This window comes from Loxodonta africana, chromosome 9 (genome assembly GCF_030014295.1).
Source record: "Loxodonta africana isolate mLoxAfr1 chromosome 9, mLoxAfr1.hap2, whole genome shotgun sequence".
NCBI lineage: Eukaryota > Metazoa > Chordata > Mammalia > Proboscidea > Elephantidae > Loxodonta > Loxodonta africana.
In genome coordinates, this window is record NC_087350.1 from 19,134,786 (window position 1) to 19,149,010 (window position 14,225).

The following is a 14,225-nucleotide window of genomic DNA, read 5'->3' on the forward strand; positions in this document are numbered from 1 at the left end:
AAGGAAAATTTGGGGGATAATGGATATAGTCACTATTTTGATTGTGGTTATGGTTTCACAGGTGAATACATATGTCAAAATGTATCAAATTTTATATTTTAAATATGTGCATTTATTATACACCAATTATACCTAAATAAAACTGTTACAAAGTTAAAAAACAAAAAGCAAGGTGGGAAGCAGTTAATCATAGGTCTGCGGGGAGATGGCCCAGGCATCGGGACTGGTACTCCAGGCGTTTTGACCCAGACCACAGAGCTAATTAACACTCTACTCTGACTCACAAGGCTGGTTAACTCTGGGTCCATTCATTCCCTGCAGCTTCTCCCAGGTGGATGCTTTACTGGGTGCTCTGAGTGAGGTCACCTGTTCCTAAATGCCTCTCACAGCTGCTGAGAAGATGGGCAATGCCATACTGCCTACATGTCTGAAAATGCTACAGTTTGGGGAAAATTTTTTTTTCATCTTATGAGGTCGCTCTATGTTGTTATATTTGGGCTTTTAGTAGAGGGCATCTTGGGGTCCTACAAATCTTTACTCATACCCGCAGAGGGGAATGGGGGACCTGTGACACGACACAGCCAGGCGTACATGACCTACATTCTCATTTCCATCCCGCAGCCTGGATTCCACGGTTCTCATGATCCCTTTCTCTCCCACAATGCACTTGGGCTCTAAAGAAAACCAGAAATGGATCTAAGTCAATGACCTTTGGGTGTATGCTCTGCCCAGTTTGGTGAATGGCAGAGATTCCATTAGAATGCATATCTTTTAATCTTTATGGACAAAATTTTTATATATGTTGTCTCTTTAGACCTATGCTTTATTAATTTCTTGGTCCATAAAGCAGAAATTTATGAGATGGATCTTCTACCGTGCATTAAAGAACTTAAACAGTGTGTAAGTTAATGAATATGTTAGTTCTCAATAGTCTAGATGAAAAAGCACAAAATTACACCAGATGCCGTAAGAAAAAAAATTGGAGGAGATTCGTCTTTGGTTTTAATTTGACCATTTTCCTTGAACGCTGTCAGTGGAGAAAGGTTGGTTAAAAGCACAGGCCCTGTGGTCAGACTGTGTGGATTTAGATCCTGGCCCTTGTGAACTTGAGCAAGTTAGTAAAGCTTTGTGCCTCAGCTTCCACACACCTAAAATAGGTACGATAATAGCATCTACTGCATAAGGATATTGCTGAGTATTAAAGGAGATAATCACGGAAAGAAAGCACTAACTTACAGTAACCAATAAATGATAGCTGTTATTCTACCTTTGTCCTTATTTTTGCTGCCACTTAAAGAACAGGGGCTAATTTGCTTCATATAAGGCTGCACCCAATAGAATATTGTGTATACTGTAACTGAGGAGCTCTTGTAAACACAGTGTATTATAAGCCAAATTGTATCTATCAAGCAATCGGTATGAGTAATTTAATTTTCTATACAGGCAAAATCCACACGTGATTTCCTTTGAATGTCCATAGTACCTGGCGTGACACCTCGTGAATATTAAGTGTTCAGTAAATGTTTTTGACACTTATTTCTACAACACTGAAATATAAACTTTTATGACACTGAAAATTAAGTTTCTCACTAAAAACAAAACAAAACATCGAGGCCTCTTTATTAAGTGGTAGTTCACTGACCGTCCTTTCAGCTTCTTCTACAATTATTCGTCTATTTTGTTTTTTGCCTCATCTTCAGTTAATCTAAATAATTTATATTCTTCTAGAAAAAGGTCCTGAATTTTCAAATGTATGTGTATAAAACTATAGAAAAAGTTAGACATTGTAAATAAATAATAGTGGTAGTCAGCTGGACTTTCTACTGTCTAAGCTTTTGTGTATATTTGACTTTTTACCTTAGACTAGACTTATCAAAAGTTTGTCCGTTTTACTGTCTTTTTCAACTAATAACTAAAAAAAATTTTTTATGTTTACACTTTAGTTTTTATTTCAATAATTTATATTTTTATCTTTATACAGTTCTTTTTATTTTCTTTAGGTTTATTTCATCTTATCTTCCTAGTTTTCTAAAGTATATCCTTCTTTCAGTCTTTCAGATTTTCTAAGAAATGAATTTAAGACTAAATTATCATCAGAATGTAAATATTGATCCATAGTGATTTCATTGTTATTTATTTCTAAATAGTAAGTTCTCTTCTGATTTCTTCTTCAATTCAAAAGTTGTTGCAAACTATTTTTAAAATTTCCATGTGACTAGATTTTTATCAGCTAAATGTTCATTATTATTTTCCAAAAATACTTTTTTTGTATTAAAGTCATGGAATCAGTGATTTCTATTAATATATATATATATATGAACAAAAAAAAAACCCATTGCCATCGAGTCGATTCCGACTCATAGCAACCCTATAGAACAGAGCAGAACTGGCCATAGGGTTTCAAAGGAGTGCCTGGTGGATTTGAACTGCTAACCCTTCAGTTAGCAGACGCAGCTCTTAATCACTATGCCACCAGGGTTTCCAATTAGAATATATGTTCATTAAAAAAAAATATTTACAAACGTTTGAAAAGACTGGCTATTCTCTGTTGTCATAAAGTCATATGCATTTATTAAATTAAGCTGGATAATTGTTATTCAGATAATCTATATACTTATTTTACCTAGTTCATAACTGATTTCTGACAGAAGTATATTAAGTTTCTGATTACGATTGTGTATTTGTCCATTTCTCCCCATAAGAGTTCTTGTTTTGCTGTGTAGCAACTCTTATACCTTCCTGATGGATTGTTTTCCTCTTGGCTTTGTTTAATTTCCGCCTTTTGCCATGAGTTCCATTAATATTTTGCCATTTGGATTCAGATGTTTAGGGTTATCTTAAATAGAAGTTTTTCACAAGGTTTCCCCTATCTTCTAACCATATTCATACTATACGCAATCTAAAAATCTCAGGAGTACTTTGAGACTAAAAGCATTTGCAGTGCACTTTAAATTTTGTCAATTTTATACCTGTCAATGGCTTGAAGATCATTGGCTGGATTCCAGGTAGGGTCAAATAATACAACAACATTAGCACCAACAAAATTGAGGCCTAGTCCACCAGCCCTAGAGGAAACAGGAAAGAGTATATTAAAACTGCAAAAAACAACTGCTGTGCTTTAATTCAACTGTACCAGGTTTCTACAGCCAAAACAATACGGTACAGCATTAACATCATTAAAGTAAGGTGAATAAAACAAAAATCTGTCACAAATGAAATATCTATAGAATGTTTTCTCTATCACTCTGAAAACCCCAAACCGTTGCCATTAAGTTGATTTCTGACTCAAAAGCAACCCTACAGGACAGCGTAGAACTGCCACACAAGGTTTCCAAGGAGTGACTGGTAAATTCGAACTGCTGACCTTTTGGTTAGCAGCCAAAGGCTTAACCACTGCACCACCAGGGCTTCCATACTGAAACTAAATAAAGTAATATACACATTTAATAATTCAATCCACGAGTAGACATGCTTCTCTCTATTCCTCTCGCCAAATGCAGCTAAACAGCCTTGATATTATATATAAAACAAACATAAGAATACTCTGAAAAATGGAGAGAAGACAGACAAGTTAGGGATCACAGGACCAAAGAAATAATATGGTAGTGAGTCCTCAGGCTTTCTTTTTACCTAATAGATCCCAGAGTGGGTTCTGGAGAAGCCAGAGAACTGGAAATAGCAACAGGCACAGACAAAAAAACCCCAAGAAAAGCCATCTCCCTTTAGCCAAAGAATCAGAAGAGATGCACCCTAGCAAGAGAGAAGAATGTTGGACGATAACATCCCTACTCTTTCCAAATATCACAGAAAAAACTGATGGCCCCACCTGGATTTCCACCCTTACGTGCTGTCAGGGTATTAGAGGACACCCACTAAAACATAAGATTTTAAATAAGATATACAATCTCATAACACTTAGAATGTCTAGGATACAATAAAAAAATCAGCTGACATGCCAAAAATCAAGAAAATCTCAAATTAAAGAAGAAAAGACGATCAACAGATGGTAACACTGAGATGAATCAGATATTGCAATTATCTGACAAGGATTTTAATGCAACCATCTTAAAAATGCTTCAACAAGAAATTACAACATACTTGAAACAAATTTTTGTTTAAAAAAAAGAAAGTCTCAGCAAGAAATAGAAAGACCCAAATGAAAATTCTACAACTTAAAAATACAATGGGGGGGGGAAGCTTGTTGGATGTGCTCAGTAGTAGAGAGATGACGGAGGATAGAACCAGTTTATTTGAGCATGGATTAGTATCTTTTACCCAATCTGAACAACAGAGGGAAAATAGACTAAAAAAAAAAGTGAACAGAGGGATAATAACAAAACAGCTAACATTCATATCATCAGCCTTTCAGAGGAAAAGACAGAGAGGAGGGGACAGAAGAAGTATTCAAAGAAACATGTCTGAAAATTCCCAAATTTAGATAAAGACATAAACATACAGATTTAAGAAGGTGAGTACCCCAAGCAGGATAAACCCAAAGAAATCCATACCAAGACACATCATAAGTAAGCTTCTGAAAACCAAAGACAAAGAAACATCTTGAGAGCAGCCAGAGAGAAATGACACATTACTTATAGGGAAACACCAACTTGATCTCTCATCTGAAACCACAGAAGCCAGAAGGAAGTGAAACAACACTTAGAATTGCTAAAAGAAAAGAACGGTCAAGGCAGAATTTTGTCTGATGTGATTTTCAAAGTATGTAGAGGAATTATTTAAGACAATTATATTATAAATGCAGGAAGGTAAAGAGAGTTAAAGGGTGGTAAGGTGTCTGCACTTCACTCCAGCTGGTAAAACATCAACACCAGTAGACTGTGGTAAATTTATGTATACATAAAGTAAAACCTAGAACAACCACTAAAAAAAAAAATCTATACAAAGAGATACACTAAAAAATACTACAGATTAATCAAAATAAAACTCTAAAAATGGTTCAAGTAACCCACAGTTAGACAGAAAAAAGAAAAACAAAGTACAGAAGAACAAACAGAAAGCAAAAATTGAAGGATGTAGAATAAAAGAGACTTAAGAGATAATATGAACCATCACAATGAATGAGCCTCATTCAGGCAAACCACAAAGAAAAAATTATGAGACAACAGAGGAAATTTGAACACTGACTGGGTGTTTGATAATATTAATAAATTATCCTCAATTTTTTAAATGTGATAATAGTATTATGGTTTTATTATGAAAAAAGAGATCCTTATAGAGATACATAGTAAAATATTCATGGATGAAATGAAAAAAATTCAATTCATTGATAAAATGCTTTTAAAGGTAGAAATAAAATGCTACTCTTTTGAAATTCTTGGAACTTAAAAATAAACACATTCAGCATTAAATCATGTGTAATACTAGGAATCCTGAACTGTATTAAGACTACAAAAAAAAAAAAATCCCCCAAAACCCAAACCAATTGCTATCCAGTCAGTTCAGTGACCCCATGTGTACAGAGTAGATTGCACTCCATAGGGTCTTCAAGGCTGTGGCCTTTTGGAAGCAGATTGCCAGGCCTTTCTTTCAAGGTGCCTCTTAGTGAGTTCAAACTGCAACTTTTCCGTTAGTAGTCAAATGCTTAACCATTTATGCCCAGCCAGAGACTCCTTGTATTAGAATGATTGGTTAGTAGGTACTGTCAACTAGATTTCAACTCATAGTAATGCCATGTGACAGAGTAGATCTGCATCATAGGGTTTTCTAGGCTGTAATCTTTACAGAAGATTAGAGGGCTGCTGGGTAGGTTAGAACCGCCAACCTTTCAGTTAGCAGGTGAATGCACTGTTGCATCACCAGGGCTCTTTTGTATTAGAATTAAAAAAAAAAAAAACCCAAACCCACTGCCTTCAAGTCAATTCCAACTCATAGTGCCCTACAAGTCAGAGTACAACTGCCTCATAGGGTTTCTAGGGAGCAGCTGGTGGATTTGAACTGTGAGCCTTTTGGCTATCAGCTGAGCTCTTTAAACACGGGGCCACCAGAGCTCTTGTATTACAACAAGGACCATCAAAATCCTGGTTTTATTTGCCAAGCATAACCTCGGCTAATGTTTATAGGGATCATTACATGAAATTCTAATATTTTTAACCTAACACCTTGTAAACTTCAGAGTAAATACGTTAATTGATAAAATAGTCTTTCTTACTCACTCATCATAAGGACCAGCAATACTGTCTAGTTACCTAACTGCTCAAATATATGTATGCTTTAATCCATACCACCAAAATAACAATCTAAATATATCACAGCAGATGATTTATTTCATTTAAAATAAGCCTCTTCACTGACAGGTTATTTTTTAACTATTGATATTTTCAGAAGAAAATAAATCTTGGCAGTTTAAAGTGTAAAAAAACATGTAAGGTATTTGTCATGATTTTCACTGGCTAATAAAAAAACAGTAACTAAGAATCTCAAATTTTTGATACTAAAATTGGTCCTAAAGAGTTGATCAAAGTAAAAGGATAATAACAGGTAAGCAGATGTCATACCAAAATGGATGAGTTCCTAACAGACTCAGTAATGAAAGGCTAATGCAAATGTCATGCAAACCGTAACATTTTACAGTGAACAACAGTTTTCTTCTGAAATTTTAGGCATGTGGGGAAAGAGGTAAGATGACCAAGTGTTAATAAGATTTGATTCAAGGGAAAGGAGGCATGGCATTTCAAAATAGCAACTTTTTATTTTTATTGGCAATGTAGTAGGGGAAATGAAAAAGCTAAGAGAGAGGTAGTATTTCCAGGAATGGAAATCCTAAGACTTGCTGATAGACATACAGTTAGTTATCTACGGAGGTTCTAGTTCATTAAATCTGAAAAGGTGAAGGCCGTAAAGGACCGTCAATGCTAACAAATATTTCTCACAAATATAGTTCTCAAAAATTTAAAGATTTTATCAAGACACTTGTTTTAAAAAGGACTCTGATTACATGCACCACAGCTTACATGACCCCGAGATCTGAAGACCTAGATGGTGCCCGGCTACCACTACCTACTGTTCTGACCAGAATCACAATACAGGGTCCCCAGGACACAGCAGGAGAAAAATGTAGAACAAAAAATCAAATTCATAAAAAAAGGCCAGACTTACTGGCCTGATAAGATGCTGGAGGAACCTCTGAGACTATACCCCTAAAACATCCCACTGACTTGGAACTGCAGCCATTGCTGGAAACCACCTTCCAGCCAAGCAATAGAGAGGCCTACAAAATAAACAGTAACACCCAAAAAGAACGTGCTCCATAGAACAGACAATTATACAGGACCAAAATGGCAACATTTGCCTAAAAGTAAGGATGAGGGGGCAGGGAGGGATAAGAAAACCAGATGAAACAGGGAGCCCAGAGCAGAAACGGGGAGAGCGCTGACACAACATGGGGACCGCAACCCATGTCATGGAACACTTTGTGTACAATTTATTGAATGAGAAACTAATTTGCTCTGTAAACTTTCACCTAAAACACAATCTAATGTGCGCTGCAAACTGTCAACTAAAACAATAAAATATCCTTAAATATTATCCTGTGTATAAACAGTGGTAAATGGAAATTTAAAATTTGATCCTGAAATTTAAGTATCCTGCTCCAAAGTTGTGCTATTGTCTCAAACACATGGTACAAATTACATAGCTGACTTTTGTTTGAAATGTAGATTTTAGACACAAATTTAAAAACTTTAAAATAAAACTCCTTTATTAAAAAACATGAATGTAAATAGCTTTAAACCAACAAATATAGTAATGTTTGGGGGAAGGGGAGCCAGCTAGAAATTAATTCCCTAGGAACAATTTAATAAACGTTTAATGAATCCTTTTTTCTTTTATCAACTCACCCTGTATATATTTAGGTAGTATCCTGAATACATACTACTCCATCCTGTGGAATATATTCAACCTGACATCACAGTGTATTCATGCTTTACGTATCACTCCACATCTCCCTACACCAACTAAGTCTAATAAGAATATTCTGACGGATTCTAAGTTCACCAAATAGAACAGAACTGTATATACAGAATGTATGTTAAAGATCCAACAGTCCACCCCATCACTGAAATGAAGCAACAAGTTAATAATGATAGTTAATATTATTATTATTATTTTTATGGCAGCCCTATTACTGTGTTGGTATTTTACACCAGGCACTGGGAATCATTACTAGCGCTTTGATCAATAGTAAGGTCTCCTGGCTCAACTCTTCTTTGTTTATCATGCTCTAATGGCATTCTACATCAGGCCTCTGAACCTGTCCTGCAAAATACAGTTTTTTGCGAAAAAAAGAAAAAAAAACTTTTAAAATAAGAATTTAGAGCATTTAAGTTATTTGAATCATTCTCGTCAACAAAGTTCCATCTTAAAAACAATAAAAACCCATACTCCTCTTTAATCACTCCCCCTATTTCTCTGATTCCCTTCATAGCCACATTTCTTGAAAAAAAATTTTGCTACACATAAGGTCTCCATTTCCTTGCCTCCACTTCTTTATCACACTATAAATTGCCTTCTACCTCCAAACGAAAAACCAAACCCATTGCCGACTCATAGTGAACTTATAGGACAGAGTAGAACTGCCCCATAAGGTTTCCAAAGAGCAGCTGGTGGATTCAAACTGCCAACCTTTTGCTTAGCAGCTGAGCTCTTAACCACGGCGCCACCATCACTCCTCAAATGCTACTCTTATCAAAGTCACCAATGAATGCCAAAGCCAAAAAATTGTTTCAGTTATCTTCTTCAGCAGAATTCTACATAGTTGAATATTCTTTCCTTCTTTAAATACCCTCTTCTCTCAGTTTTTTAACACTGCACTATAATACTGATCCCCTAGCTACTTCACTGGCAATTCTTTTCTGCCACTTTGTTGCAGGTTCTTCTTCCAGTGCCCCTTACATGCTGTATCACTTTAGGGCTCATCTTTTCACCTTCTCTCCAAGCTCTCCCCAGGTGATCTTATCAGGTGACTCTTGACTATTTAATTATTTCACTAGTCCAGGCCTCTTTACCGAGCTCTAGATTCATGTGCCAACTGCTTATTTATTTGACATCTCAAAGTTAGTATGTCCAAAATTGAAGTTTGGATCCTCTCCTGAAAATCCACTCCTTGCCCAACACAGTAAATAGTCCATTAACCAGCCAGCTGTTCAAGCTACACAAATGAAGATCGGCCTCACCACTGACGCCACCAGCATCTCCAAAATATATCTTGAATCTACTCACGTCTCTTCATTCCAACACCACCATCATAGGCCAAGTCACCGTTCACCGGGACTAAACACCCCCTTTACTGTTTTACTGAGCTCTCCGCTTTTATAAGGGTAAACTAGAAAAAGAAAAAATCTGCACACTAACATAGTGGGAAAAAGAAGTTCGTACCTACCAAGACGTAAACGAAGGGGAAAAAGAGACATTGCTACAAAAAATGGGAACTACAGGTCTGAGCCTCATGCAGATTTAGGCCCACACATTTCCAATCAAAGGTAGTGTCTAAGAAAAATTAACGACTGGTTCTGGTTATTGCTTATGTACCTTTTGTAAAAACACAGTTGAAGAACATATTTATTATGCTATGCTCTTTATGTACAGACATATGTAATAAATTACTCCTTGAATTCAGTCACAGGAAAACAAGGATCCAAAACCTCTCCTGCCTTAGTTAGGATGCCTAGCAGAAGCAGAGACAAAACCACACAAGTGGAAAACTCAACCACCAGTCTTCAAACAGTTTCCACTGAAGAAAAAAATCTCACTGAAGATAAGCTAAAAATAAAAAATATCACAAAATATGTGAAGAAATAATCTACCATAAGCAAGAGGAAATAACAAAGAGATTAGCACCCCCAAGTACAGAAGTTAATAGAGCAAAATTACCCCTCCAAAAGGAGGTTTTTTTAAAAGTATGATTTAAATGACTAAAACAAAAAAAGAAAGACTGGAACCCATAAAGCACAAAACACAAGTAAAAATGATCTGGCAGATGTGAAAAAGAATAAAATAGGACTTCTAAAGATGAAAAATACAGTCTTTAAAAAATAAGAACTCACATGAACCAGAGACCTACATCATCCTGAGACCAGAAGAACTAGTTGGTACCCGGCCACAATCGATGACTGCCCTGACAGGGAGCACAAGAGAGAACCCCTGAGGGAGCAGGAGATCAGTGGGATGCAGACCCCAAATTCTCATAAAAAGACCATACTTAATGGTCTGACTGAGACTAGAGGAATCCCGGCGGTCATGGTCCCCAAACCTTCTGTTGGCACAGGACAGGAACCATTCCCGAAGATGACTCATCAGACATGAAAGGGACTGAACAGTGGGTAGGAGAGAGATGCTGATGAAGAGTGAGCTCATTATATCAGGTAGACACTTGAGACTGTGTTGGCATCTCCTGTCTGGAGGGGGGATGGGAGGATAGAGAGAGTTGGAAGCTGGCAAAATTGTCATGAAAGGAGAGACTGGAAGGGCTGACTCATTAGGGGGAGAGCAAGTGGGAGTATGGAGTAAGATGTATATAAACTTATATGTGACAGTCTGACTTGATTTGTAAACGTTCACTTGAAGTTCAATAAAAGTTAATAAAAAAAAAAAAAGAACTCAATGGATGGATTTAACAGCAATTTCTGATAGAATTAAAGAGATAACTAGGAAATTTCTGGAATATCTCAGAAAATTAGACTAGGGTGAGCCAAAGAAAAGTGAGAGACTGATGCCTGTCATAAGTTTTTCTGTACTCTTTGGTCTGTTACTTAATGCATTTATTACATGGAAAAACATTACTTAAAAATCAAGAATGTTATGTGTGTTCTGAGTCCAAAGGACTCAAACATACCAACAATCAGGAAGATGGGAAAGGACCAGTAAAGTTTTGTTCTGGTACACATAAGGTCGCCATGAGTCAGAGCTGACTCAACAGCAGCTAAAAACAACAACCTGTGTTTTATAAAACATAACTGAAGACAGTATTCGTCATGTCATCTAAAGTCTTTGTGTAAGGACTCATATGAGAAGTTATTCCTGAATTCACTGACGGCTCCTTCTTTTCCTTAGTTGCAAGAATTCAAGAAGAATTTCAGTGTTTAACAGCAACAGCTTACTCACTCCATGTATCATTTTATTCCTCACTTTAAATGACTTTCACTCTGATTTCATTTTTACTTTTTTTTCTTTTAACATACATTTATTTTTAAAGTTCCCTGAAATTCTTTTTGGAAGAGAGTGAGACTGAATCTAGAGAATTTTTATTATATATTAGATGTCAAAAGTTATGGATTTGTGACCCCCCCAAAAAGGAATTAATTTTATTTAGGTATTTATACTGACTTAAATCTTTCTCTAAAGTATGTATATTCTTTAAAAAAGCCTTCATTAGAAGACTTAACATTGTAAAAATGTCTATTCTACCAAAAGGTATCTATAGATACAATGTAATTCCGAATCAAATTCCAACGACATTTTTTAATGAGATGGAGGAAAAAATCACCAACTTCACATGGAAGGGAAAGAGGCCCAAGATAAGTAAAACGTTACTGAAAAAGAAGAACGAACTGGGAGGCCTCTACCAAATTTTAGAACCTATTATACCGCCATAGTAGTCAAAACAGCCTGGTACTGGTACAACAACAAATACATAGACCAATGGAACAGAATAGAGAATCCAAACATAAATCCATTCACATATGAGCAGTTGATATGTGACAAAGGCCCAAAGTCAGTTAAATGGGGAAAAGACAGTCTTTTTAACAAATGGTGCTGGCATAACTGGATATCCATCTGCAAAAAAATGAAACAAGACCCATACCTCACACCATGTGTAAAAACAAACTTGAAATGGATCAAAGACCTAAATATAAAATCTAAAATGATAAAGATAATGGAAGAAAAAATAGGGACAACGTTAGGAGCCCTAATACATGGCATAAACAGTATACAAAACATTACTAACAATGCAGAATAAAAACTAGATAACTGGGAGCTCCTAAAAATCAAACACCTATGGTTCATCAAAGACTTCACCAAAAAAGTAAAAAGATTACCTACAGACTGGGAAAAAGTTTTTAGCTGTGACATTTCTGATCAGCGGCTGATCTCTAATAGCTACATGATAGTGCAAAAACTCAACTACAAAAAGACAAATAACCCAATTAAAAAATGGGCAAAGGATATGAATGGGCACTTCACTAAAGAAGACATTCAGGTAGCTAACAGATACATGAGGAAAAGCTCATGATCATTTGCCATTAGAGAAATGCAAATCAAAACTACAACGAGATTCCATCTCACTCCAACGAGGCTGGCATTAATCCAAAAAACACAAAATAATGTTGGAGAGGTCATGGACAGACACTGCTGTTGGGAATGTAAAATGGTACAACCACTTTGGAAATCAATTTGGCGCTGCCTTAAAAAACTAGAAATAGAACTACCATACGATCCAGCAATCCCACTCCTTGGAATATATCCTGGAGAAATAAGAGCCTTTACACAAACAGGTATATGCACACCCATGTTCACTGCAACACTATTTACAACAGCAAAAAGATGGAAGCAACCAAGGTGCCCATCGACGGATGAATGGATAAATAAATTATGGTATATTCACACAATGGAATACTACATATCGATAAGGAACAATGATGAATCTGTGAAACACTTCATAACATGGAGGAATCTGGAAGGCATTACGCTGAGTGAAATTATTGAGTTGCAAAAGGACAAATATTGTATGAGACCACTATTAGAAGACCTTGAGAAATAGTTTAAACAGAGAAGAAAATATTCTTTGATGGTTACCAGAGTCGGGAGAGAGGGAGGGAGGGAGAGGGGTTTTCACAAATTAGATAGTAGACAAAAACTATCTTACGTAAAGGAGAAGACAATACAGGCGAGGTCAGCACAACTGGACTAAACCAAAAGGAAAGAAGTTTCCTGAATAAAGGCCAGTGTAGCAGGGGCGGAGGTTTGGGGACCACGGTTTCAGGGGACATCTAAGTCAACTGGTGTAATAAAATCTATTAAGAAAACATTCTGCATTTCACGTTGAAGAGTGGTGTCTGGTGTCTTAAATCCTAGCAAGCGGCTATCTAAGATGCCTCAATGGGTCTCCACCCACCTGGAGCAAGAAGGAATGAAGACCAGCAAAGACACAAGGTAATCATGAGCCCAGGAGACAGAAAGGACCACAAAGACCAGAGACTACATCAGCCTGAGACCAAAAGAACTAGATGGTGCCTGGCTACAACAGATGACTGCCCTGACAGGGAAAAACAGAGAACCCCTAAGGCAGCAGGAGGGCAGTGGGATGCAGACCTCAAATTCTCATAAAAAGACCAGACCTAATGGTCTAACTGAGGCTAGAAGGACCCCGGAGGTCACAGTCCCCAAGACAGGAACCATTCCCAAAGCCAACTCTTCAGACAGGGATTGGACTGGACCATGGGATAGGAAATGATACTGTTGAGGAGTGAGCTGCTTGGATGAAGTAGACACATGAGACCACGTGGGCAGCTCCTGTCTGAAGGGGAGATGAGAGGGCAGAGGGCGTCCGAAGCTGACCAAATGGACATGAAAGTGGAGGGAAGGAGTGTGCTGTCTCATTAGGGGGAGAACAGCAAAAAAAACTAGGAGTATATACCAAAACCAAGCCTAGTGCCGTCAAGTCGATTCCGACTCATAGCAACCCTACAGGACAGAGTAGAACTGCCCCATACAGTTTCCAAGGAGCACCTGGCGGATTTGAACTGCCGATCCTTATGGTTAGCAGCCGTAGCACTTAATCACTACGTCACCAGGGTTTCCAGGGTTTCCACTACCCCACGGCTGTCGAGTAGATACATAAATTTTTGCATGAGAGACTGAGTTGATTTGTAAACTTCCTCTTAAAGCACAATAAATTTTTTTTTTTTTAAAAAGTCTTCATTAGAGATTCATAAATAGGTGTTACAACTGATATTACCTTTATAAGACCTATAACAATGTTCTGCTGCTATTATAAGGTTTTCACTGGCTAGTTCTTTTCAGAAGTAGACTGCTGGGTCCTTCTTCCTAGGCTGTCTTAGTGTGGAAGCTCAGCTGAAACCTGTCCTCCATGGGTGACCCTGCTGGTATCTGTATACTAGTGACATAGCTTCCAGCATCACAGCAACACGCATGCCCCCACAGTATGACAAACTGACAGACACGATGGTACTGTAGGAAGAAGTCCAAACTGC

General features: G+C 37.1%; 1 protein-coding gene across 10 annotated transcripts in view; it reads right to left on the bottom strand.

Annotated features, from left to right (window-relative positions):
* ERCC6L2 (ERCC excision repair 6 like 2) overlaps positions 1-14,225 on the bottom strand; it is a 167,345-nt gene that overhangs the window by 98,669 nt on the left and 54,451 nt on the right. For all 10 annotated transcript variants that reach the window (XR_010322946.1, XR_010322945.1, XR_010322947.1 and 7 more), the window contains one exon: positions 2,970-3,065. Coding sequence is in view for 6 of the 10 variants with exons in the window: in XM_010587479.3 (XP_010585781.2) it covers positions 2,970-3,065 (96 nt within the window). In the remaining 4 variants the exon portion in view is untranslated. The remainder of the gene's footprint in view (positions 1-2,969; positions 3,066-14,225) is intronic.